General features: G+C 43.1%; 1 protein-coding gene across 1 annotated transcript in view; it reads right to left on the bottom strand.

The window, feature by feature from the left end:
* The window catches only part of SLC36A4 (solute carrier family 36 member 4), a 248,388-nt gene that overhangs the window by 180,391 nt on the left and 44,619 nt on the right, over window positions 1-23,378 (bottom strand). The window contains exons 7-8 of the mRNA XM_048842769.2: window positions 12,781-13,008; window positions 9,001-9,099 (exon numbers count right to left, since the gene is read on the bottom strand). Coding sequence (XP_048698726.1) covers window positions 9,001-9,099; window positions 12,781-13,008 — 327 coding nt within the window. The remainder of the gene's footprint in view (window positions 1-9,000; window positions 9,100-12,780; window positions 13,009-23,378) is intronic.

Below are 23,378 nucleotides of genomic sequence, written 5' to 3' on the forward strand. Positions count from 1 at the left end.
CTCAGTCTTCGCAAACAAGGCCAGCTCCCAGACTGCTGCACTAGGCAGCACAGCATGGGGAAGAGGTGAGCAGCCCTCGGGGGTGAAAGAACACGTTAAGGACTATTTAGAAAAGCTGGACATGCACAAGTCCATGGGGCCAGATCTAGTGCATCCAAAGGTGCTGAGAGAATTGGCTGATGTGATTGCAGAGCCCTTGGCCATTAGCTTTGAAAATTCATGGTGATCAGGGGGAGGTCCCGGACAAGTGGAAAAAGGCAAATATAGTGCCCATCTTTTAAAAAGGGAAGAAGAAGAATCTGAGGAACTACAGACCGGTCAGCCTCACCTCAGTCCTTGGAAAAAACATGGAGCAGGTCCTCAAGGAATCAGTTTTGAAGCACTTGGAGGAAAGAAAGGTGATCAGAAACAGTCAACATGGATTCACCAAGGGCAAGTCATGCCTGACCAAGCTGATTGCCTTCTATGATGAGACAACTGTGAATATGGGGAAAGCAGTGGACGTGATATATCTTGATTTTAGCAAAGCTTTTGACACGGTCTCCCACAATATTCTTGCCAGTAAGTTAAAAAAGTATGGATTGGATGAATGGACTATAAGGTGGATAGAAAGCTGGCTAGATCATAGGGCTCAGTGGGTAGTGATCAATGGCTTCATGTCTAGTTGGCAGCCAGCATCAAGCGGAGTGCCCCAGGGGTCGGTCTTGGGGTCAGTTTTGTTCAACGTCTTCATTAATGATCCGGATGATGGGATGGATTTCACCCTCAGCAAGTTTGTAGATGACACTAAGCTGGGGGAAGAAATAGATAAGCTGGAATGTAGGGATAAGGTCCAGAGTGACCTAGACAAATTGGAGGATTGGGCCAAAAGAAATCTGATGAAGTTCAACAAGGACAAGTGCAGAGTCCTGCAGTTAGGATGGAAGAATCCCATGCACGGCTACAGGCTGGGGACCAACTGGTTAAGTGGCAGTTCTGCAGAAAAGGACCATGGACTACAGTGGACGAGAAGCTGGATATGAGTCAACCATGGGTGCCAGGTTTGTATAATTTTTGCTGGTGCCCAGAATGGATCCAAGCAGAGCCATCCTGTCCATAGGATTGGGCCCTGTACTTTGGGGGACCCTGCGCTCCAGGGGGATGTGGGGTCCAGGGGGGCTAGGGGGTTAGTGGGGGGCCTGGCACTGGCAGCAGAGAGTGACCTGGCCCCAGCCCGCCCCGCTCCACCAGCTCCCGGCATTGCTCGAGGGAGAGGGCAGAAGCCAGAAAGAGGTGGGGTGAGGACTTGGGGGAAGGGGTGGAGTGGGGGAGGAGCAGGCGCCAAGCCTCCCACTAACCCCCCAGGCAGCCTGGGACCCCACATCCCCCTGAAGCGTGGGGCCCCCCAAAGCGTGGGACCCAGAGCAGTTGCCCCGGTCTGTCCCATGGATGGGACGGCTCTGAAAATATAAGCCCAAACATTGGAGGAGCCGGGCCCACGGTCCTGAATATTGGTGGAGCACGGCTATGTCACAGGTAGCTTTACTCTGCAATATTACTGGTCACTTGAATTCCCTCAACTTGCAGCTCCAAGACCATGCAAGTAGTGTTGGGGATCTGTTTAAAAAAAAGTGTGACTTTCAGAGCAGTCTTGAAATCTTTCAGACAGACTTAACAGGAAAGATGTTGCTCTTTCCCACATTGCATGTTGTTGCTACAGATGAAACTTCGATGAAAACAATGCAAGAATTCCAAAACAATCTGATCAAAAATTTTAAAATGCGATTTGAGAATTTTAAAATTCCAAATGATTTGCTTTTATTTGTGTGTAATCCATTTGTTATCTCTGCCAATGGATCTTGTCTTTCTGAAGCAAAGAACATTCTTGATTCAACTAATGAAGGTGCCTTTCAACTGGACATTGTAAGTCTCCAGAGCTCAAATGTCTTGAAGGCAAAATTCAAAGGAGTGGGACTTTGCAATTTCTGGACTCAATATGCTGACCAGTTTCAAAATAGCCTGAATCTAGCCATCTATCTTTTAACATTCGGATCAACTTATCTCTGAGAATTGGGGTTTTCTACCATGAACATTATAAAAAACCAACACCACAATCGCCTGGCAGATGAACATCTTCACCAGTGCATGACCTTCTGCAAACTACTCTTCACAAAGCTTGCCAGAGATCGGTGATGTCACCTCTCCCATTAGAGACTGCCACAAACACAGATCATAATGTTGATTTATGAATTTTGTTAAAATATAGAAACACTAGTACTTGTGTTGCAATCAAGATCTTTATTTATTGGCAGCTGAAGTTTTTTATTATAATTATTTTGTCAGCCTTCTGCAAAAATGACCTGCCCCTTGTCATAAAATTCTCATATCAGCCCACAGGTCAATCTAATTGACTATCACTGATCTAGACCATCCCTGACACGTGTTTATCAAACACGTTCTTAAAAGCCTTCAATGACGGAGATTCCACAACCTCCCAAGGTAGTTTGTTCCAGTGCTTAACTACCCTTACGGTTAGAAAGCTTTTCCTAATATCTAACCTAAATCTTCCTTGTTGCAATTTAAGCCCATTATTTCCTGTGCTGTGCTCAGTGGTTAAGGAAAACAATTTATCACTCTCCTCTTTATAACAACCTTTTAAGTACTTGAAGACTGCTATCATGCCTCCCCTCTTCCCCAGACTAAACAAAGCCAGTTGTTTCAATCTTTCCGCAGAGGTCATATTTTAGAATCATAGAATCATAGAATATCAGGGTTGGAAGGGACCTCAGGAGGTCATCTAGTCCAACCCCCTGCTCAAAAGCAGGACCAATCCCCAATTAAATCATCCCAGCCAGGGCTTTGTCAAGCCTGACCTTAAAAACTTCTAAGGAAGGAGATTCCACCACCTCCCTAGGTAACGCATTCCAGTGTTTCACCACCCTCCTAGTGAAAAAGTTTTTCCTAATATCCAACCTAAACCTCCCCCACTGCAACTTGAGACCATTACTCCTTGTCCTGTCCTCTTCTACCACTAAGAATAGTCTAGAACTCTGGAACCACCTCTCAGGTAGTTGAAAGCAGCTATCAAATCCCCCTTCATTCTTCTCTTCTGCAGACTAAACAATCCCAGTTCCCTCAGCCTCTCCTCATAAGTCATGTGTTCCAGACCCCTAATCATTTTTGTTGCCCTTCGCTGGACTCTTTCCAATTTATCCACATCCTTCTTGTAGCGTGGGGCCCAAAACTGGACACAGTACTCCAGATGAGGCCTCACCAGTGTCGAATAGAGGGGGACGATCACATCCCTCGATCTGCTCGCTATGCCCCTACTTATACATCCCAAAATGCCATTGGCCTTCTTGGCAACAAGGGCACACTGCTGACTTATATCCAGCTTCTCGTCCACTGTCACTCCTAGGTCCTTTTCCGCAGAACTGCTGCCTAGCCATTCGGTCCCTAGTCTGTAGCTGTGCATTGGGTTCTTCCGTCCTAAGTGCAGGACTCTGCACTTGTCCTTGTTGAACCTCATCAGATTTCTTTTGGCCCAATCCTCCAATTTGTCGAGGTCCCTCTGTATCCTATCCCTGCCCTCCAGCGTATCTACCACTCCTCCCAGTTTAGTATCATCCGCAAATTTGCTGAGAGTGCAATCCATACCATCCTCCAGATCATTTATGAAGATATTGAACAAAACCGGCCCCAGGACCAACCCCTGGGGCACTCCACTTGACACCAGCTGCCAACTAGACATGGAGCCATTGATCACTACCCGTTGAGCCCGACAATCTAGCCAGCTTTCTACCCACCTTATAGTGCATTCATCCAGCCCGTACTTCTTTAACTTGCTGACAAGAATACTGTGGGAGACCGTGTCAAAAGCTTTGCTAAAGTCAAGAAACAATACATCCACTGCTTTCCCTTCATCCACAGAGCCAGTAATCTCATCATAGAAGGCGATTAGATTAATCAGGCATGACCTTCCCTTGGTGAATCCATGCTGACTGTTCCTGATCACTTTCCTCTCATGTAAGTGCTTCAGGATTGATTCTTTGAGGACCTGTTCCATGATTTTTCCGGGGACTGAAGTAAGGCTGACTGGCCTGTAGTTCCCAGGATCCTCCTTCTTCCCTTTTTTAAAGATTGGCACTACATTAGCCTTTTTCCAGTCATCCGGGACTTCCCCTGTTCGCCACGAGTTTTCAAAGACAATGGCCAATGGCTCTGCAATCACAACCGCCAGTTCCTCTAGCACTCTCGGATGCAACTCGTCCGGCCCCATGGACTTGTGCACGTCCAGCTTTTCTAAACAGGCCCTAACCACCTCTTTCTCCACAGAGGGCTGGCCATCTATTCCCCATGTTGTGATGCCCAGCGCAGCAGTCTGGGAGCTGACCTTGTTCGTGAAGACAGAGGCAAAAAAAGCATTGAGTACATTAGCTTTTTCCACATCCTCCGTCACTAGGTTGCCTCCCTCATTCATTAAGGGGCCCACACTTTCCTTGGCTTTCTTCTTGTTGCCAACATATCTGAAGAAACCCTTCTTGTTACTCTTAACATCTCTCGCTAGCTGCAGCTCCAGGTGTGATTTGGCCCTCCTGATTTCATTCCTACATGCCCGAGCAATATTTTTATACTCTTCCCTGGTCATATGTCCAACCTTCCACTTCTTGTAAGCTTCTTTTTTATGTTTAAGATCCGCTAGGATTTCACCATTAAGCCAAGCTGGTCGCCTGCCATATTTACTATTCTTTCGACACATCGGGATGGTTTGTCCCTGTAACCTCAACAGGGATTCCTTGAAATACAGCCAGCTCTCCTGGACTCCTTTCCCCTTCATGTTAGTCCCCCAGGGGATCCTACCCATCCGTTCCCTGAGGGAGTCGAAGTCTGCTTTCCTGAAGTCCAGGGTCCGTATCCTGCTGCTTACCTTTCTTCCCTGTGTCAGGATCCTGAACTCAACCAACTCATGGTCACTGCCTCCCAGATTCCCATCCACTTTTGCTTCCCCTACTAATTCTTCCCGGTTTGTGAGCAGCAGGTCAAGAAAAGCTCCCCCCTAGTTGGCTCCTCTAGCACTTGCACCAGGAAATTGTCCCCTACGCTTTCCAAAAACTTCCTAGATTGTTTATGCACCGCTGTATTGCTCTCCCAGCAGATATCAGGAAAATTAAAGTCACCCATGAGAACCAGGGCGTGCGATCTAGTAACTTCTGCGAGCTGCCGGAAGAAAGCCTCATCCACCTCATCCCCCTGGTCCGGTGGTCTATAGCAGACTCCCACCACTACATCACCCTTGTTGCTCACACTTCTAAACTTAATCCAGAGACACTCAGGTTTTTCTGCAGTTTCGTACCGGAGCTCTGAGCAGTCATACTGCTCCCTTACATACAGTGCTACTCCTCCACCTTTTCTGCTCTGCTTGTCCTTCCTGAACAGTTTATAACCATCCATGACAGTACTCCAGTCATGTGAGTTATCCCACCAAGTCTCTGTTATTCCAATCACGTCATAATTCCTTGACATCACCAGGACCTCCAGTTCTCTCTGCTTGTTTCCAAGGCTTTGTGCATTCGTATATAAGCACTTGAGATAACCTGCTGATCGCCCCTCATTCTCAGTATGAGGCAGGAGCCCTCCCCTCACAGACATTCCTGCCTGTGCTTCCTCCCGGTATGCCGCTTTCCCACTTACCTCAGGGCTTTGGTCTCCTTCCCCCAGTGAACCTAGTTTAAAGCCCTCCTCACTAGGTTAGCCAGCCTGCTCGCAAAGATGCTCTTCCCTCTCTTCGTAAGGTGGAGCCCGTCTCTGCCCAGCACACCTCCTTCATGGAAGACCATCCCATGGTCAAAGAATCCAAAGCCTTCTCTCCGACACCACCTGCGTAGCCATTCGTTGACTTCCACGATTCGACGGTCCCTACCCAGGCCTTTTCCTTCCACGGGGAGGATGGACGAGAACACCACTTGCGCCTCAAACTCCTTTATCCTTCTTCCCAGAGCCACGTAGTCCGCAGTGATCCGCTCAAGGTCATTCTTGGCAGTATCATTGGTGCCCACGTGGAGAAGCAGGAAGGGGTAGCGATCCGAGGGCTTGATGAGTCTCGGCAGTCTCTCTGTCACATCGCGAATCTTAGCCCCCGGCAAGCAGCAGACTTCTCGGTTCCCGGTCAGGGCGACATTTTCTAGCTCTCAATTCATTTTTGTCGCTCTCCTCTCAACTTTCTCATTATTTGTCCATATCTTTCCCAAAATGTGGTGCCCAGAAATAGACACAATACTCCAGTTGAGGCCTTATCAGTGCTGAGTAGAGGGGAAGAATTATTTCTCATATCTTCCTTACAACATTCCTGCTAATATACCCCAGAATGAGGTTTGCTTTTTTTGTGACAGTATTAAATTGTTGACTCAAATTTAGTTTGTGATTCACTATAACTGACAGATCCTTTTCGTAGGCACTTATTTCCCATTTTGTATTTGTGCAATTGATTATTCCTTCCTAAGGCTAGTACTTTGCATTTGTCCTTCCTGAATTTCATCCTATTTATTTCAGACCATGTCTCCAGTTTGGCAAGATCATTTTGAATTCTAATCCTGTCCTCCAAAGCACCTGCCACCCCTCCCAGCTTGGTATTATCCACAAAATTTATTAGCACACTCTCTATGCCAATATCCAAATCATTTATAAAAATATTGAATAAAACTGAACCCAGGACAAATCCCTGTGGGACCCCACTCAGCATGCCCATCCAATTCAATTGTGAAACATTAATAACTACTCTCTGAGTACTGTTTTCCAACCAGTTGTGCACCCACCTTGTAATAGCTTTGTCTAGCCTATATTTCTCTAGTTTATGAGAAGGTCATATGAGACAGTATCAAAAACCCCACTAAACTTGAGATATATCACATCTCTTGCTTCTATGCAAAAAGCTTGTTCAAGTTTTCCAAGAAGTGTATCTTTATGAAACAAGTAAACACCATCAGGGAAGACCTACTAGAATGAAATCCAATACAAGAATTTTATAGAAATATAATACACCAGACCCTCGCTAGAACGTGGAATTTGGGATCCATGCATGGTACCACGTTAACGCGGGGACCACGTTATAGCGGGGACCGTGTTAAAATGAATTCCAGTTAAAGTAATTAAATTTGGGATCCATGGCCACAACCGCGTTATATGCGAATTTGCACTATATAGACGCGTGTTCTAGTGAGGGTCCGGTGTATATGCTGATAGCCTGCAATCAGAGAGAAGGTAGGCTAGGGTACCAATTAATTAAATGGTAAACCTGAGAGAGATCAAAATAGAAAAAACCGAAATGACAAGAAGGTAGCCTAGGGTACCAAACTAATTAAATGGTAAACTTTTTTTCCCCCCACATGAAAAATTTGTTTGTCAGAAAACTGAAACTTTGCAGGAAACGTACCAGTTTCAACAAAACTTTCATCAGGAAAGGTTTCTCAGAGACAGAAAGAGACTCATCCCAGAATAGCCAACAGCCTCGTGGTCAGCACTCACCTGGGATGTGGGAGACCCAGTCAAAATTCCAAGTATTTGGACCTGGGTTCCATGTGAGTACCCTAACCACCAGGCTATTGGTTATTCAGAGGCGGGGGAGGGGTGTGTGTGTGTGTGTGCGTGTGTGTGTCTGTGTCCTCGCCCTCCTCCCCTCACCCACCCGAGCCAAAAACTTCAAAAGGTCTCCGTTTCACCCCAATACAGAATGGAAAAATTGTCAAAATCTCAAAAACATTCTTTGGGACAGGAAAACCATTTCTTACCCAGATTTAACAACACTACCTATGATTAAGATTGCCTAACATGTTCCATTATAACCCCTCGCTTTCAGCTGCTGATAATTTTGCCAGACTTCAACCATTCGGGTTGAAATCTTCCATGCTCATTCTCAGCCTCATATTGAGTTTTTTCTTATAAGTTTGAGTAAAAATGATTTAGCCATGAGGTTTGGCAAAACTAATTGATTTTCCCCCCCTATGTTCACACACTTTTTCACTCTTTTTTGAATAGCTCTTTTCATTTATTTGAATTTATAAAAATCAGGTATCTATTGGCACTCATCCCATAAATTGGGGAGACACAACCACCACAACACTATCCATAAATATAGCCAAACCCAAACTTCAACCCACCCCTTCCTCAACAGCCTGAGAAGAAAGAGGAAAGGTGAGGAGGTGTGCAGTGTGCCCAGAAGGTTAACAAACCTGGGCACTGGCAGACCAATGCTGAGGAGATAAGGGAGGAGGGTCCCAAAGCAAGGAACCTGCAGAGAGCATTCTGCCAGTAACCTTTTCTTCCATAAGTTGAGAAGGTCTCCAGCTTCAGTAAGTGTGCTGATCTCCTCTGTGGCAGTAAAGCCTGGAGAGTCTCTCAGGTAAGCAGGTTTCAAACCACTTAGAGCTTGAGAGGGTAAAATCAACACCTTGAATTCCACCTGGATGCTTACTTGAAGCAAATGTAAGTATCCCAGAGCACTGGTTTAATCATGTCCTCCCAAAGTGTAACTGCAGTTAATAAGCATCCTGCAGGATTCTGTGTAAACCATAGTTCTGAATGGTCCCCAGGTTGAACAGTGCATTACAGCAATCTTATTCTGAGATGACAAAGGCATGGATAACTGTGGCATACTCTGTATCACAAAGATGTCCCTGATGCCAGAGGGAGGTACCATGCAGCCCCATGGGCCCTCCAGTACCCTCACTCCCTGTGGAAAGCCCTGGACACAGCTTGTGGGCCCTGGCTAAGCATGTCCCAGGACTTCCTTCCTCCGCCACAGCCCTACAAACCTGCCTGAAGCCAGATCTTTCCACAGGGGCTGCTGCAGGCCCACAGGGCTGCACAACGAAAGTTGCCCATAAGCGGCATGCTTGATTAAAATAGCTGAATCCTATTAACATGAAAGTCAATGGGATGGGCAGAATATTGCGATTAACTGAAAGTTAATAAAGGGATTGCTTATCATCAGTCATTGTATTCAGATGGGTACAGCTGAACACTTACCACACCAATGCCTTCAAAAGCAAATATGGCAGTACCAAAAAAAAGTGGGTATTTCTTCCAACCAGCCACAGGGGGAAGTTTTCGAGGATCAGATATATCCTGGGGAGAAAAAACACAGCATCATCACATACCGTATATCAGCATTACCCAGACTTTTGAAAGCTGAGCCCCTCTCCAGGAAAATAAACCCAATCCCATCCTCCCCGGCCCCAACAACATCACCATGAGGTATTAATAGCCTGCACATCTTAAAATGTAACCAAATACCTGCTGCTCCTCGCCCACATCTCCTCCTCTCCCCAGCTAGTTCTCTGCCCACTTGCACTTGGGAAATACTGGTGTAGATATTTGTAATATGATAGTGAACACGACACTTTAAATGCCAGCATTGTTTACTCTTGGGGAAATTCTGCACCACTGCGCAATGCAGGATTTTGCAGAAATTAACGTTCTGTGCGCAGAATTTCCCTTTTTCCCCACAGAAGTGGGCTGCAGAGATGTTGGCTGCCACTAGGGGCCACTGGACCCAGCAGAGCCCAGCTTACAAATAGAAAACAAGGCCAAGAGGAGGGGGAGGGAACTGGAGGGTTCCCGGCAGCTGCAGTTCCCAGCACACCCTGATAGGGAAAGGAGGCAGCATGCAGGAAACTCAATGCAATCCCAGAATCCAATATCAAGCTGTTTCTCCCTCTGGATCCCTGGGTTCTAAGAGGTACACGTTTGTCAGCTTGGGTTGGATGAATTCCTGGAGGTTTCATCAAGTGTGATTATCTTTAATTAAAGTTTAATCTTTAATTCCTGGAGACTCCAGGACAATCCTGGAGGGTTGGCAACCCTTCCAGGAGGGTAGCGGGTGAGTCTCTGGGCTGGGGGGGGGGGGTGCAGCTATGCTCTGGGTCTGTAAATCAAGTGACCAAACAGACTGAAGTGTTCTCCGAGTGGTTTTTGAATGTTATAATTTTTGATGTCTGATTTGTGTCCATTTATTGTTTTACGTAGAGACTGTCCAGTTTGACCAATGTACATGGCAGAGAGGCATTGCTGGCGCATGATGGGGACTTTGTCCTCACCCATAACTATTTCACATTTGGGGACAATATATACCTTCAAATCAGCGGCACTGCTATGGGTACCCGCATGACCCCACAGTATGCCAACTTTTTTATGGCTGACTTAGAAAAACGCTTCCTCAGCTCTCGTCCCCTAATGCCCCTACTCTACTTGTGCTACACTGATGACATCTTCATCATCTGGAACCATGGAAAAGAAGCTCTTGAGGAATTCCGCCATGATTTCAGCAATTTCCATCCCACCATCAACCTCAGCCTGGACCAGTCCACACAAGAGATCCACTTCCTGGACACTACGGTGCTAATAAGCAATGGTCACATAAACACCACTCTATACCGGAAATCTACTGACCGCTATGCCGACCTACATGCCTCCAGCTTTCATCCAGACCACACCACATGATCCATTGTCTACAGCCAAGCTCTACGATACAACCGCATTTGCTCCAACCCCTCAGACAGAGACAAACACCTACAAGATCTCTAGCAAGCGTTCTTACAACTACAATACCTACCTGCTGAAGTGAAGAAACAGATTGACGGAGCCAGAAGAGTACCCAGAAGTTACCTACTACAGGACAGGCCCAACAAAGAAAATAACAGAACGCCACTAACCATCACCTTCAGCCCCCAACTCAAACCTCTCCAACGCATCATCAAGGATCTACAACCTATCCTGAAGGATGACCCATCACTCACACAGATCTTGGGAGACAAGCCAGTCCTTGCTTACAGACAGCCCCCCAACCTGAAGCAAATACTCACCAGCAACCACAAACCACACAACAGAACCGCTAACCCAGGAACCTATCCTTGCAACAAAGCCTGTTGCCAACTGTGTCCACATATCTATTCAGGGGACATCATACCGGGCCTAATCACATCAGCCACACTATCAGAGGCTTGTTCACCTGCACATCTACCAATGTGATAGATGCCATCATGTGCCAGTAATGCCCCTCTGCCATGTACATTGGTCAAACTGGACAGTCTCTGCGTAAAAGAATAAATGGACACAAATTAGACGTCAAGAATTATAACATTCAAAAACCAGTCGGAGAACACTTCAATCTCTTTGCTCACTCGATTACAGACCTAAAGGTAGCATTCCTTCAACAAAAAATCTTCAAAAACAGACTCCAACGAGAGACTGCTGAATTGGAATTAATTTGCAAACTGGATACAATTAACTTAGGCTTGAATAAAGACTGGGAGTGGATGGGTCATTACACAAAGTAAAACTATTTCCCCATGTTTATTTCCCCCCCACACACACACTGTTCCTCAGACATTCTTTTCAACTGCAGGAAATGGCCCACCTTGATTATCAATACAAAAGGTTTCCTCCACCCACCCCAGCTCTCCTGCTGGTAATAGCTCACCTTACCTGATCACTCTCATTACAGTGTGTATGGTAACACCCATTGTTTTATGTTCTCTGTGTATATAAATCTCCCCACTGTATTTTCCACTGAATGCATTCAATGAAGTGAGCTGTAGCTCACGAAAGCTTATGCTCAAATAAATTGGTTAGTCTCTAAGGTGCCACAAGTACTCCTTTTCTTTTTGTGGATACAGACTAACATGGCTGCTACTCTGAAAACTAAAAAATTAGGTCAGCTGACCTATGTCCTACAGGACTGTGAAGAATTTCACACTCTGTGTGATGTAATTAAGGTGACCTGAACCCCGGCGTAGACACTGTTAGGTCAGTGGAAGAATGCTTCCATTGCTGTGTTAAGTGTGTATACTACAGCTACAGCATGGCAGCTGTGTTACTGTAGTGTATATATACCCTCAGTTACACTAGCTTCACATTCTGAAGGTTTTCTTCACAACCATAACCACTAAAGACTTTTTTTTAAAGTGAAAGCTGAGACTCTGGAGAATATTTATTGCTAATTGTTCTGTTTTTGCCTTTGTCCCAACTCAACCCTCCCACTGGCTGTCTTTCTTGCCAATCAGTGGGGGGCACACATCACACTATGGGAAATACTGCTGTACATAAAGTAGCACTTGCATTTTTCCAGTATCATCTTATGCCAAAGGTAACCCTGGCAAACTCTTTTGAACTCTGGTCACAGATCTTCTGAGGGTTTTTTTTAAAAATGTGAATTTTTGTTTTCATCCCATGATTCAGCTTGCTTTATACAAATCTCTCAAGACACCTTTTAGTATCATGGCAACAATTCAGTACATGCAACAATTATTCAACTGCTTAAAAGCAGAAAGTTTGCAACATGTGGTCTAAATGAGAAGTCTGCAAATGTTCAGTACTGTATTTGGAGAGACACTAGAATTAAGTGTTACAGTTTAAATTGCTGCCCTGTTGAACTGAAGGGACAGGCAGTGGAACAGAATCCCCAAAGCTGCAGGTGACATGCATGGAGGATAATTTTTTCACACTCAAGGGGCAAAAGTTCTTTAAAACGTGTACTTTTTTCTTTTACTGCCTTAATGGCAGGAGCAATTAGTAGGCATTTTCCTTTCTTTTTTAAAGTCCAATTTCCCATAAATGTCACATCTTCAAAAGGCTCTCTCTTTCTGCCACTTTTTAAATACCCATCACTTTAGTACCTACAGTATAAGCCATGCTGTGTGAAAGTTAGGTTAATAAATATAAATCTAATAGTCACTTGACATTACATACAAATTCCAAATGAGATGTCACATCTTCACAAAACAATTGGGGGGGGGGATGTATACTCACTCGAACGATGTACTGGTAAATAATTACCAGGCTGACAGCCATGGAAAGATTGGCAAGGAACGAAAGCACAGACAGGCTCTTAAGGTCACGAATGAAGACCAGAAGGATAATAAATGGCAGAAAACACAGCATGTATATTCGTAAATCAACACTCCTTTTCTCAGAGGGACCACTGGTACTAGTGTCATTGATCGGTACAATCCTGTTCTCCAAAAATCCTTCATGGACCTGGAAGGAAGATGTTTTTAAAAACATCAGCAGCACTGTATTTTATGTGAATGATTATATTTGTTATACTTTTAAAATCCCACTATAACATTTAAAGGCGCTTAAGGGAGAGTTAGACACCCAATTCCTACTAACTTTCAATGGGAGTTGGACACTTGCCTCCCCAATTTAGTTAAAGCATTAGTCTTGTCTACACTCATACTTGCACCAGTTTGATTAAACTGTTTTAAACTGGTGCAAACCCAGCTATATTTTAATTTAAAAGTGGGTTATTTCCATTCAACTTAAACTTGTTCCCAATCAACTTAAGCTAAACTCAAAAAGCCATTCTTATACAGAGATAAAAGTCCATGCAGAGGTTTGCACTTGCTGAACAGAATTGGTTTAGATTAAACAGGTACAATTCTCCCTGTAGTCAAGTCTAAAATATTCCTAGATTCCATATAACAATACAGCAATTTCCCAATGTTATTCAAAAGACTAAACATGTAAAAACTCACAATTGTTCTTGTACATTAGAAAATATTTAACATGATCAATGGTGTTAAAATTTCTTTTATGAAAATCACATCAATTTATGGCATGAATGCTGTGACCAAAAGCAGTGGTAAGCCAAAGCATTTGAGGTGACAGACTGCATTCCTCAAAACAGTAACAGTTTCATTCCATTTTCTTTAAAAGCTATAGTGGCTTTATCCTATAGAATGGGTGATCTCTTTTTAATCATTTTCCCACCATATTTTCCCATCCTGTACCCCGAGTATCTGATAAGGTTAGTTTCCTTGCATTGCAGAAAGCCGTAGACTTGAGAAAAGGAACACACAAAAAATATGTAAAGTTATTAATTCTATGTGATGTGAAAAGAAACAAGCACAACTGAGACGTCACTGGTCTGAAACTCAAAACAACTGCACACAATAAACTGCCTTCTAAACACCAAGAAAGACAAGGTGGATGAGGTAATATCCGTTATTGGACCAGTTTCTGTTGGTGAGAGAGAAAAGCTCAAAAGCTTCTCTCTCTCATCTACAAAAGTTGGTGCAATAAAAGATATTCCCTCACCCATCTTGTCTCTCTAATATCCTCGGACTGACACAGCTACAATACCACTTCTAAATTCCAAATCAGCCAACCACACTACTGTAGTCACAACCTGAGCATCTAACACAAAACTGTAGCTCAGAGAATGTACTGTGAAATTAGAGCTACTCTAGTCTCACAGATAAAGCATATTTATAATAATACATGAGCATTATGGTCCTGTTTATCTACTTCAGAGGTGTTAAAAGAATTAATTAGTCAACATTTGAACAATGCTTTTCACATGTGTACTGCTAGACAAGAGCTACTTACCTGTACAAAAGAAACAAAGATACCACTGAGCCTCTTAACAGAAAACACTTTCAGCAGTTTACAATGAAAGTATATGTACGAGTACCAGTGTCATGTTCCAGAGTATGTGTAGTCACATTAGTACTAAAACAGACAACATGATACAACAGCAATAGTCAAGGCATCAGTGCACACACTGAAAGAAAATACAATTTTCTATACTGTACATCCACTGTTTTCCAGTCATAAGTGACATGGTAATCACGTTTCTAAATTAAGCATGTTAATGAAGTGCATTGCGATGTCGTTAGTGAGTTTTATGGTCATCATCAAGGCCCCTCATAAGAACAGCCATAATGGGTCAGATCAATGGTCAATCTACCAAGTATCCTGTCTTCCAGCAGTGGACAGTGCCAGATGCTTCAGAGGGAATGATCAGAACAGGGCAATTTATCGAGTGATCCATGCCCTGGTGTCCGGTCACAGCTTCTGACAGTCAGATTTTTTGGGATACCCAAAGCATGGGGTTGTGTCCCTGACAATCTTGGCTAATAGTCAATTATGGACCTATCCTCCATGAACTAATCTAATTTGTTTTTGAACCCAGTTATATTTTTGGCCTCCACAACATCCCCTGGCAACAAGTTCCACAGGTTGATTGTGAATGGTGTGAAGACATACTTCCTTTTTTGCTTGTTTTAAACCTGCTGCCTATTAATTTCATTGGGTGACCCCTGCTTCTTGTGTTATGAGAAGGGGCTTCCTTATTCACTTTCTCCACACCCTTCATGATTTTACAGACCGCTATCATATCCCCTCTTAGTCGTCTTTTTTTTTCCCTAAGATGAACAACCCTAGTCTTTTTAATCTCTGCTCATATGGAAGCTGTTTTATATCTCAACTCATTTTTGTTTCCCTTCTCTGAACCTTTTTCCAATACTAATATAGCTTTTTTGAGATGGGGCTACCAAAACTTCATGTAGTAGTCACGGTGTGAGAATACCAGGGACTTGTATAGTGGCATTATCATATTTTCTATCTTATTATCTATCCCTTTCCTAATCATATAATCATAGAAGAATAGGGTTGCAAGAGACCCCAGGAGGTCATCTAGTAAAACCCCCTGCTCAAAGCAGGACCACCACCAATTAAATCATCCCAGCCAGGGTTTTGTCAAGCCAGGCCTTAGAAACCTCTAACGATGGAGATTCCACCACCTCCTTAGGCAACCCATTCCAGTGATTCACCACCCTCCTAGTTAAATAGTGTTTCCTAATATTCAGTCTAGACCTCCCCCACTGCAACTTGAGACTATTGCTCCTTGTTCTGTCATCTGCCACCACTGAGAACAGCCTAGCTCCATCCTCTTTGAAACCCCCCTTCAGGTAGTTGAAGGCTGCTACCAAATCCCCCCTCACTCTTCTCTTCTGCAGACAAAACAAGCCCAGTTCCCTCAGTCTCTCCTAGTGAGTCATGTGCCCCAGCCCCTTGATCATTTTCATTGCCTTCTGCTGGACTCTCTCCAATTTGTCCACATCATTTCTGTAGTTGGGTGCCCAAAACTGGACGCAGTACTCCAGATGTGGCCAGATGGTTCCTAACTTTCTGTTAGGTTTTTTATTGCTGCTGCACATTGAGCAGATGTTTTCAAAGCTGGAGACTATCCACAATGACTCCAAGATCTCTTTCTTGAGAGGTAACAGCTAATTTAAACCCAATCATTTTGTATGTATAGTTGGGATTATGTTTTCTGATGTATACATTACTTTGCATTTATCAATATTGAATGTCACCTGCCACCTTCTTGCACAGTCACCCAGTTTTGGGAGATCCCTTTGTAACTTTTCACAGTCAGCTTTGGACTTAACTTTTGTATCCTATGCAAAAACTTTGCTACCTGTTTACCCCTTTTTCCAGGTCATATATGAATATGCTGAACAGAACTGGTCCCAGTACAGATCCTTGGGGTACCCCACTATTTACCTCTCTCCACTGTGAAAACTGACCATATATTCCTACTCTTTGCCTCCTACCTTTTAACCAATTACTGATCCATGAGAGGACCTTCCCTCTTATCCTATGTCTGCTTACTTTGCGTAAGAGCCTTTGGGGAAGGACCTTGTCAAAGGCTTTCTGGAAGTCCAAGTACACTAAACCCATTAGATCAACCTTGTCTCTATGTTTGTTGACCCCCTTCAAAGAATTCTAAGCAATTGGTGAGGCATGATTTCCCTTTACAAAACCCCTGTGACTCTTCCCCAACATTTCATGTTCATCTACGCGTCTGATAATTCTGTTCTTTACTACAGTTTCAACCAAGTCTGGAGCCTTTTTTAAAAAATGCCATTTAATTAGTAATACTCCAGTCATCTGGCACAGAAGCTAATTTAAGCAATAGGTTACATACCATAGTTACCAGTCCTGCAATTTCATATTTGAGTTCCTTCAGAGCTTTTGGATGAATACCATTGAGTCCTAGTGATTTATCACTATTTAAATTTATCAGTTTGTCAGTTTTACCAAAACCTCCTCTTTTGACACCTCAATCTGGGACAGTTCCTCAGATTTGTCACCTAGAAAGAATGGCTCAAGTGTGGGAATTTCCCTCACATCCTCTGCAGTGAAGATCAATACAATGAATTCATTTAGCTTCTCCACAACTGCCTTGTCTTCCTTGACTCCCTCAGATATATTCCATTACAAGATGGACCCAAATTCTTCAGCAAGGGCCTCTAGTTTCCACAGCATTCAAGTGAGGCAGACTAGAAAGCTTGTGGCAGCTTTAGATAGGTTGGTACAGTCACCCATGTTATTTATTTTGATGCCAAATGTCATTTGTATTAGTTTGCCACAACACATTCAGTCTACACAGCTGCAGGGTTTTGTACCGACAATTAATAACTATACTAAATGGGCTTTATTTGTTTGGGTGGTGAAGTGGAAGAAAGGTGGAGCTAGAGATTTTGGTGGTTGAGTGGTTATGAGCATCTGGACAGGAATGGGAGACCGTTTGGGGCTGTAAAGCAAAGAGCAGGAAAAGTGTTGACATTTAAATTGCCAGCTTGGTTAAGATTCAGAGTTAACAGCCCACTGAAGATTAGTGGGACCTTTCACTCTTCTCATTCCTATTGTTTCAGGCTGTCTGCAAACTCAGGCAGACAAAAAATCCTTTTTTTTATTTCCTTTTTGTTGCAACCACAAGAGTTAAAAAGAATGATTTGTTAATGGAAAGCTAAGGACACAGCTCAGCAGAAGGGAGTGGATTTTCCAGCAACCATAGAATACACAGGTCTCTAGTCATTACTAGTACACCAACCAATCTGATCCTGCAAGATATTGCACATCCTCTGGAAAGTACTAAGCTCCCTTCAACTCCTGCTGAAGTCAAAGGAAAATGAGGGGGTTCAGAATACCTGAAGCCTGGGTTCTTAGAAAGCTACTGCAAAGAGTTAAGTAAATCTAGACATGAAAGATTAAATTTCCTACAAGCTTCTCTCACTACAAATTGTATAAACTGTCTAACATTTCCCAATTTCAGTGAATTCACATACCCATAATTGCCTCTTTGTGCTGGCCAGTAGTGTGACAGACAGCTAGTAAATCTGCTATTTCCCTAAAGTCATCTGAAGTAAACTTCCCATTCCAAATCTCATTCGCCAATAGTAAACTTAAAATAAAAACACAGAGCAAGACACTGTGCAAAAGCTTTAACTACCTTTCAGTTATACAAGAAAGTCTTGTGCAATTGCTCTTTCACTTTCAAACACATACACAGCCAAAGATGCTCCATACATAAGAACATAGGCTGGGATTCTCTAAGAAATCCAAAAAGAAAAGGAGTACTTGTGGCACCTTAGAGACTAACCAATTTATTTGAGCATAAGCTTTCGTGAGCTACAGCTCACTTCATTGGATGCATACTGTGGAAACTGCAGAAGACATTATATACACAGAGACTATGAAACAATACCTCCTCCCACCCCACTCTCCTGCTGGTAATAGCCCATCCAAAGTGACCACTCTCTTTACAATGTGTATGATAATCAAGGTGGGCCATTTCCAGCACAAATCCAGGTTTTTTCATCCCCGCCCTTCTTTTTTTTCCAAAAACCACACACACAAACTCACTCTCCTGCTGGTAATAGCTCATCCAAACTGATCACTCTCCTTACAATGTGTATGATAATCAAGGTGGGCCATTTCCAGCATAAATCCAAGTTTAACCAGAACGTCTGGGGGGGTTTGGGGGGGCGGGTAGGAAAAAACAAGGGGAAATAGGCTACCTTTCATAATGACTTAGCCACTCCCAGTCTCTATTTAAGCCTAAATTAACAGTATCCAATTTGCAAATGAATTCCAATTGGAATGGATACTATTAACTTAGGCTTAAATAGAGACTGGGAGTGGCTAAGTCATTATGCAAGGTAGCCTATTTCCCCTTGTTTTTTCCTACCCCCCCCCCGCCCCCCGCCGTTCTGGTTAAACTTGGATTTATGCTGGAAATGGCCCACCTTGATTATCATACACATTGTAAGGAGAGTGGTCAGTTTGGATGAGCTATTACCAGCAGGACAGTGAGTCTGTGTGGGGGGGGGGTGAGAAAATCTGGATTTGTGCTGGAAATGGCCCACCTTGATTATCATGCACATTGTAGGGAGAGTGGTCACTTTGGATAAGCTATTACCAGCAGGAGAGTGAGTTTGTGTGTGTGTGTTTTGGGGGGGGGGGGTGAGAAAATCTGGATTTGTGCTGGAAATGGCCCACCTTGATTTTCATACACATTGTAAGGAGAGTGGTCACTTTGGATAAACTATTACCAGCAGGAGAGTGAATTTGGGGGGGGGGGGGGGCGGAGGGTGAGAAAACCTGGATTTGTGCTGGAAATGGCCCAACTTGATTATCATACACATTGTAAGGAGAGTGATCACTTTAGATTAGGCTATTACCAGCAGGAGAGTGGGGTGGGAGGAGGTATTGTTTCATGGTCTCTGTGTATATAATGTCTTCTGCAGTTTCCACAGTATGCATCCGATGAAGTGAGCTGTAGCTCACGAAAGCTTATGCTCAAATAAATTGGTTAGTCTCTAAGGTGCCACAAGTACTCCTTTTCTTTTTGCAAATACAGACTAACATGGCTGTTACTCTGAAATCTAAGCAATCCAGTGGCTTTTGGGCATGTCACTCCCTTAGGTTCCTTTGAAAGTCTCAGCCACCATAAATATTTAACATAACATACAGCATTTGAGCAGTGGAAGCACACACATGCTTGCTATGCTAACATACCTTGCATCGTATGTAAATATTTTAGCCTGTTATGCCATTCAAAAATGCATCCTGCTATTAAATAGATAAGACAGAAAGAGATATTGCAGGGACAGAATGGTAATCTTTTTAAAACCCTCCAGTTTTAATTTAGCTTTCTGCCAAAATAATTTCAAGTATTATTTTTCCTCTTAAAACAAGAAGAAATATTTTTTAAGAAATCCATACACACAATTTTCGCTTTATACAGACAAACCTCAGTAAGGAGTTCCTAAAAAACAGAGATCTCTCGTTTTTCTATTAGCTGAATTGCAAATAAAGTGGTGCTTAGTGGGAAAATATTGCTTATATTCACAATGTTTTATATTTCATAAATCATTAGGGAAGTTCAAATCTATTCAGATCCCTACATGATACCCATGCTATGTTATCTGAACACCTTTCACCTTTACGTTATGTCACAAGGGGGTGGTCATATTAATGTCTTTCATATTTACTCATCCTGTGTTTGGCTGACAGACACAACGGACTCATGTACCCACAAAGATACATCACATGTACACACATACAAATAATCCACAGCTGTCCTTAGATGAACACTGATGCAGATGTCTGCAAAGTGATGGCTAACAAACACTATCACACTCTGGGATACCCAAATCCAAAGCTGTAACCTCCAGAGGTGGCCAAAGCAATCGACACAGGTTGTAAGTGTTTGGTGTGAGATGTCTGCCTTCTGCTCCCCTAAATCTGTCAGTGTGTCTACAGTGTGGTAGGGCTATTCCTCCAAAGCTTCTGACATTTCCCCAGAGTTGGGGGAGCAGAGGCCTTGCCATTGGTATGGGAGTCTGAAACATACATTTTCCCATAAAATGCAGTTTATATAGATAAGGGACAAGGGGACAGAGACATAATATGGACACTGCCCCTTTTTGAAGGCACCCTCTCCTGGCAGAAGAAAGTGAGAGAGAAGAACCATTAATGAAGGCTGATTCTACCAGGGAAGAGTAGGCCTTGATGCCTCCCCTCACAAAGAGGTACACAACCTGTAGAAAACTAAGAAGGTTAGTAAAGCTGATATTTTTAGGTCCCTTTAATGAAAATAGATCATTCAACTGCAGTTGAGGGCAATATTAAACAATATCACCTGTTACTTTCTTTCAGGAAATATTTTTCCTGATGTTCATCTCAGTCAATACTTGTACATTGTATCCCGGCCTCTGGGAAATACAGTGTAGTTTCTGTTTGCTAATTAAACCTACCTGATATTTGCGGTGCTTAAAAAAACCCACTACACCAAGGAACTTTTCCTTCCAGTTCAGGACAAAAAGAAATTTCAAAATGTCAGAATTTCCTAGGGAAAGAAAATTCTGAGTTTCAACCAGCTTTAATATTGAAATGTATACTTTTGCATAAGCTAAACTAGATAAGGCAGACTCACCTTCAGTTAGAAAAAGAACACACAATGGGGAAAGAGGAATAGGCTATCCCAGCACAAGGTACCTTTATTGCAGTCTAACTGTTCCCACACTAAAAGCTGTACTAGTATAACTATTTGAAGTTAAAAAAAAATTAACACCCCTAACCAAAATAGTTTTGGAACAAAAACAGTGCATAGACTAGACCTAAGGCTTTGTCTAGACAAGTTGTCAGAGATGGCCACTGAAGTCACATTGACCCTTGATAGCTTTCTTTCAAAGGTGTACTCGCCAATGTCAAAGACTACATTTCAGAGACCACCCTGCTCAACATGTGAAAAAATGGCTTCTGCTGAGCCATACACGTTGCTTATTGAGGAAGTAAGTTTTGTGTTGCTGGTGAGATTTTTTCTATTGCTGGTGAGAGTTTTCAGGGGAGAGGGATAGCTCAGTGGTTTGAGCATTGGCCTGCTAAACCCAGGGTTATGAGCTCAATCCTTGAGGGGGCCATTTAGGAGCTGGAGCAAAAATTGGGGATTGGTCCTGCTTTGAGCAGGGGGTTGGACTAGATGACCTCCTGAGGTCCCTTCCAACCCTCGTATTCTATGATTCTATAGCTGAAACTCACACCTGCACCTTCCTTGGATATTTAAAGTTTCAGAAAGTTATGAATATATGGAAATTTTGAAAACTCAACTTCAACAGTCCCTCTGCTTAACCACTGTCATTAGGTCTGGTCTATACACTTTTTTGTTTGTTTGTACTGATGTAACTATTTTGGCTAGGGGTGTGATTTTTTTTTTAAACCAAAACAGATATACCAGTATAAAGACACTTAAACCAGTATAACTTATTCCCTTTCTGTATGGATAAATCCATGCTGGTAAAAAGCACCTTTATACCTGTAAAACTGCCTCCACCATGAGATGGTGAGGAGTTGTAGTGCTTTAACTTTTCTGGTATAGTTAAAGTGGCACGACTTTTCTGTTTAGACAAGGCCTTAGCAGTTTACCATAGGCATCACAGAAGAGGATGGCTTTGAAAAAGGTCAGGGTAGTGGTTCTGCAAATGGCTTCAGAGAGGGCAAACAACATGGATGGGGTAGCCAAGGAGAGGTGAGCAAACAGGCTATGGAGGCTAACATTACTTGCAGAGTAAAGGAAGCACAATATGATGACACAAGATTCAAGAGCAGACAAGAAAGGAAAAGGAGTAACTTTTCATTTTGCTGCTCCGAGTGGAGTGGCATGGAGGAGAGACTGAGTGAGACAGAGCAACATGCGAAACCCACACTGAAATTTCAGTTCCTAACTTTGTGCTGTTCAGGTGCAGGCTATTGTATCATTGCTCAACCTTGTCTTTGTGAGTAGCACTAAAAACCACCACTGAACTTTTAAACAAGTCAATAAATATGAAATAACAATGTGCACCAGTTTCCCTGGCTTATATGCTGCGTAGGGTGACACAAGTTTGCCACTGATTATGTTAAGATGGACTGAATATGACACATCCTTTACCTAACCTACTCTCCTTCACAATATCAGACTCGATATAATCTTAGACAGCTATTCCTGCTAACAGTTGTTTTTAAACTACTGCAGTTTGCCTCTAGTGCGTCATTGCATTTCAGTTAGTCATACTGGGCCAAGACACATCTGACATTACCCCTTGCCTTTTCTTTCCTATCAACGGAGCATAGTAACTCGCAAACATACTATCAGTTTAGACAATTCTTTCCAGTCAAATGTCACACACAGTCAGTAGGCGCAGTGCTGTAAAAACACATGGGTCTCCAATGCCTACATAATCTCTTCCTCCCCAAATCTTCTCCGTTATGATTAAGCATGCAGCAGATTTTCTCAATGGTAAAATTCAGCTCAAGAATGTGTTACAACAAGGTATGTTTGCTATTGAGCATCACCTCTTGCCTTCATTGCACTGACACAAAGAAGGCTGGATTTCTACTAAAGAAAAGTATCCTCAGCTTTTCGAGAATTTCAACAAAGAACAGAATCTCAAGTTTGTTTTTACGTTGACCATAACATACATGAAGAGAAAGCTTAGTTGCAAAGTCAAGCGCTCAAAAATTAGGAAGTGCCCAAATTAGGGTTGCTCACACTACCTTGTGTCAGGTTTCAGAGTAACAGCTGTGTTAGTCTGTCTTTGCAAAAAGAAAAGGAGTACTTGTGGCACCTTAGAGACTAACCAATTTATTTGAGCATGAGCTTGTGAGCTGTAGTGAGCTGTAGCTCACGAAAGCTCATGCTCAAATAAATTGGTTAGTCTCTAAGGTGCCACAAGTACTCCTTTTCTTTTTACTACCTTGTGTGTATGCACTGTGTTACAGTCTTTAGTTAT

Source organism: Caretta caretta, chromosome 1 (assembly GCF_965140235.1).
Source record: "Caretta caretta isolate rCarCar2 chromosome 1, rCarCar1.hap1, whole genome shotgun sequence".
Taxonomy (NCBI): Eukaryota; Metazoa; Chordata; order Testudines; family Cheloniidae; genus Caretta; species Caretta caretta.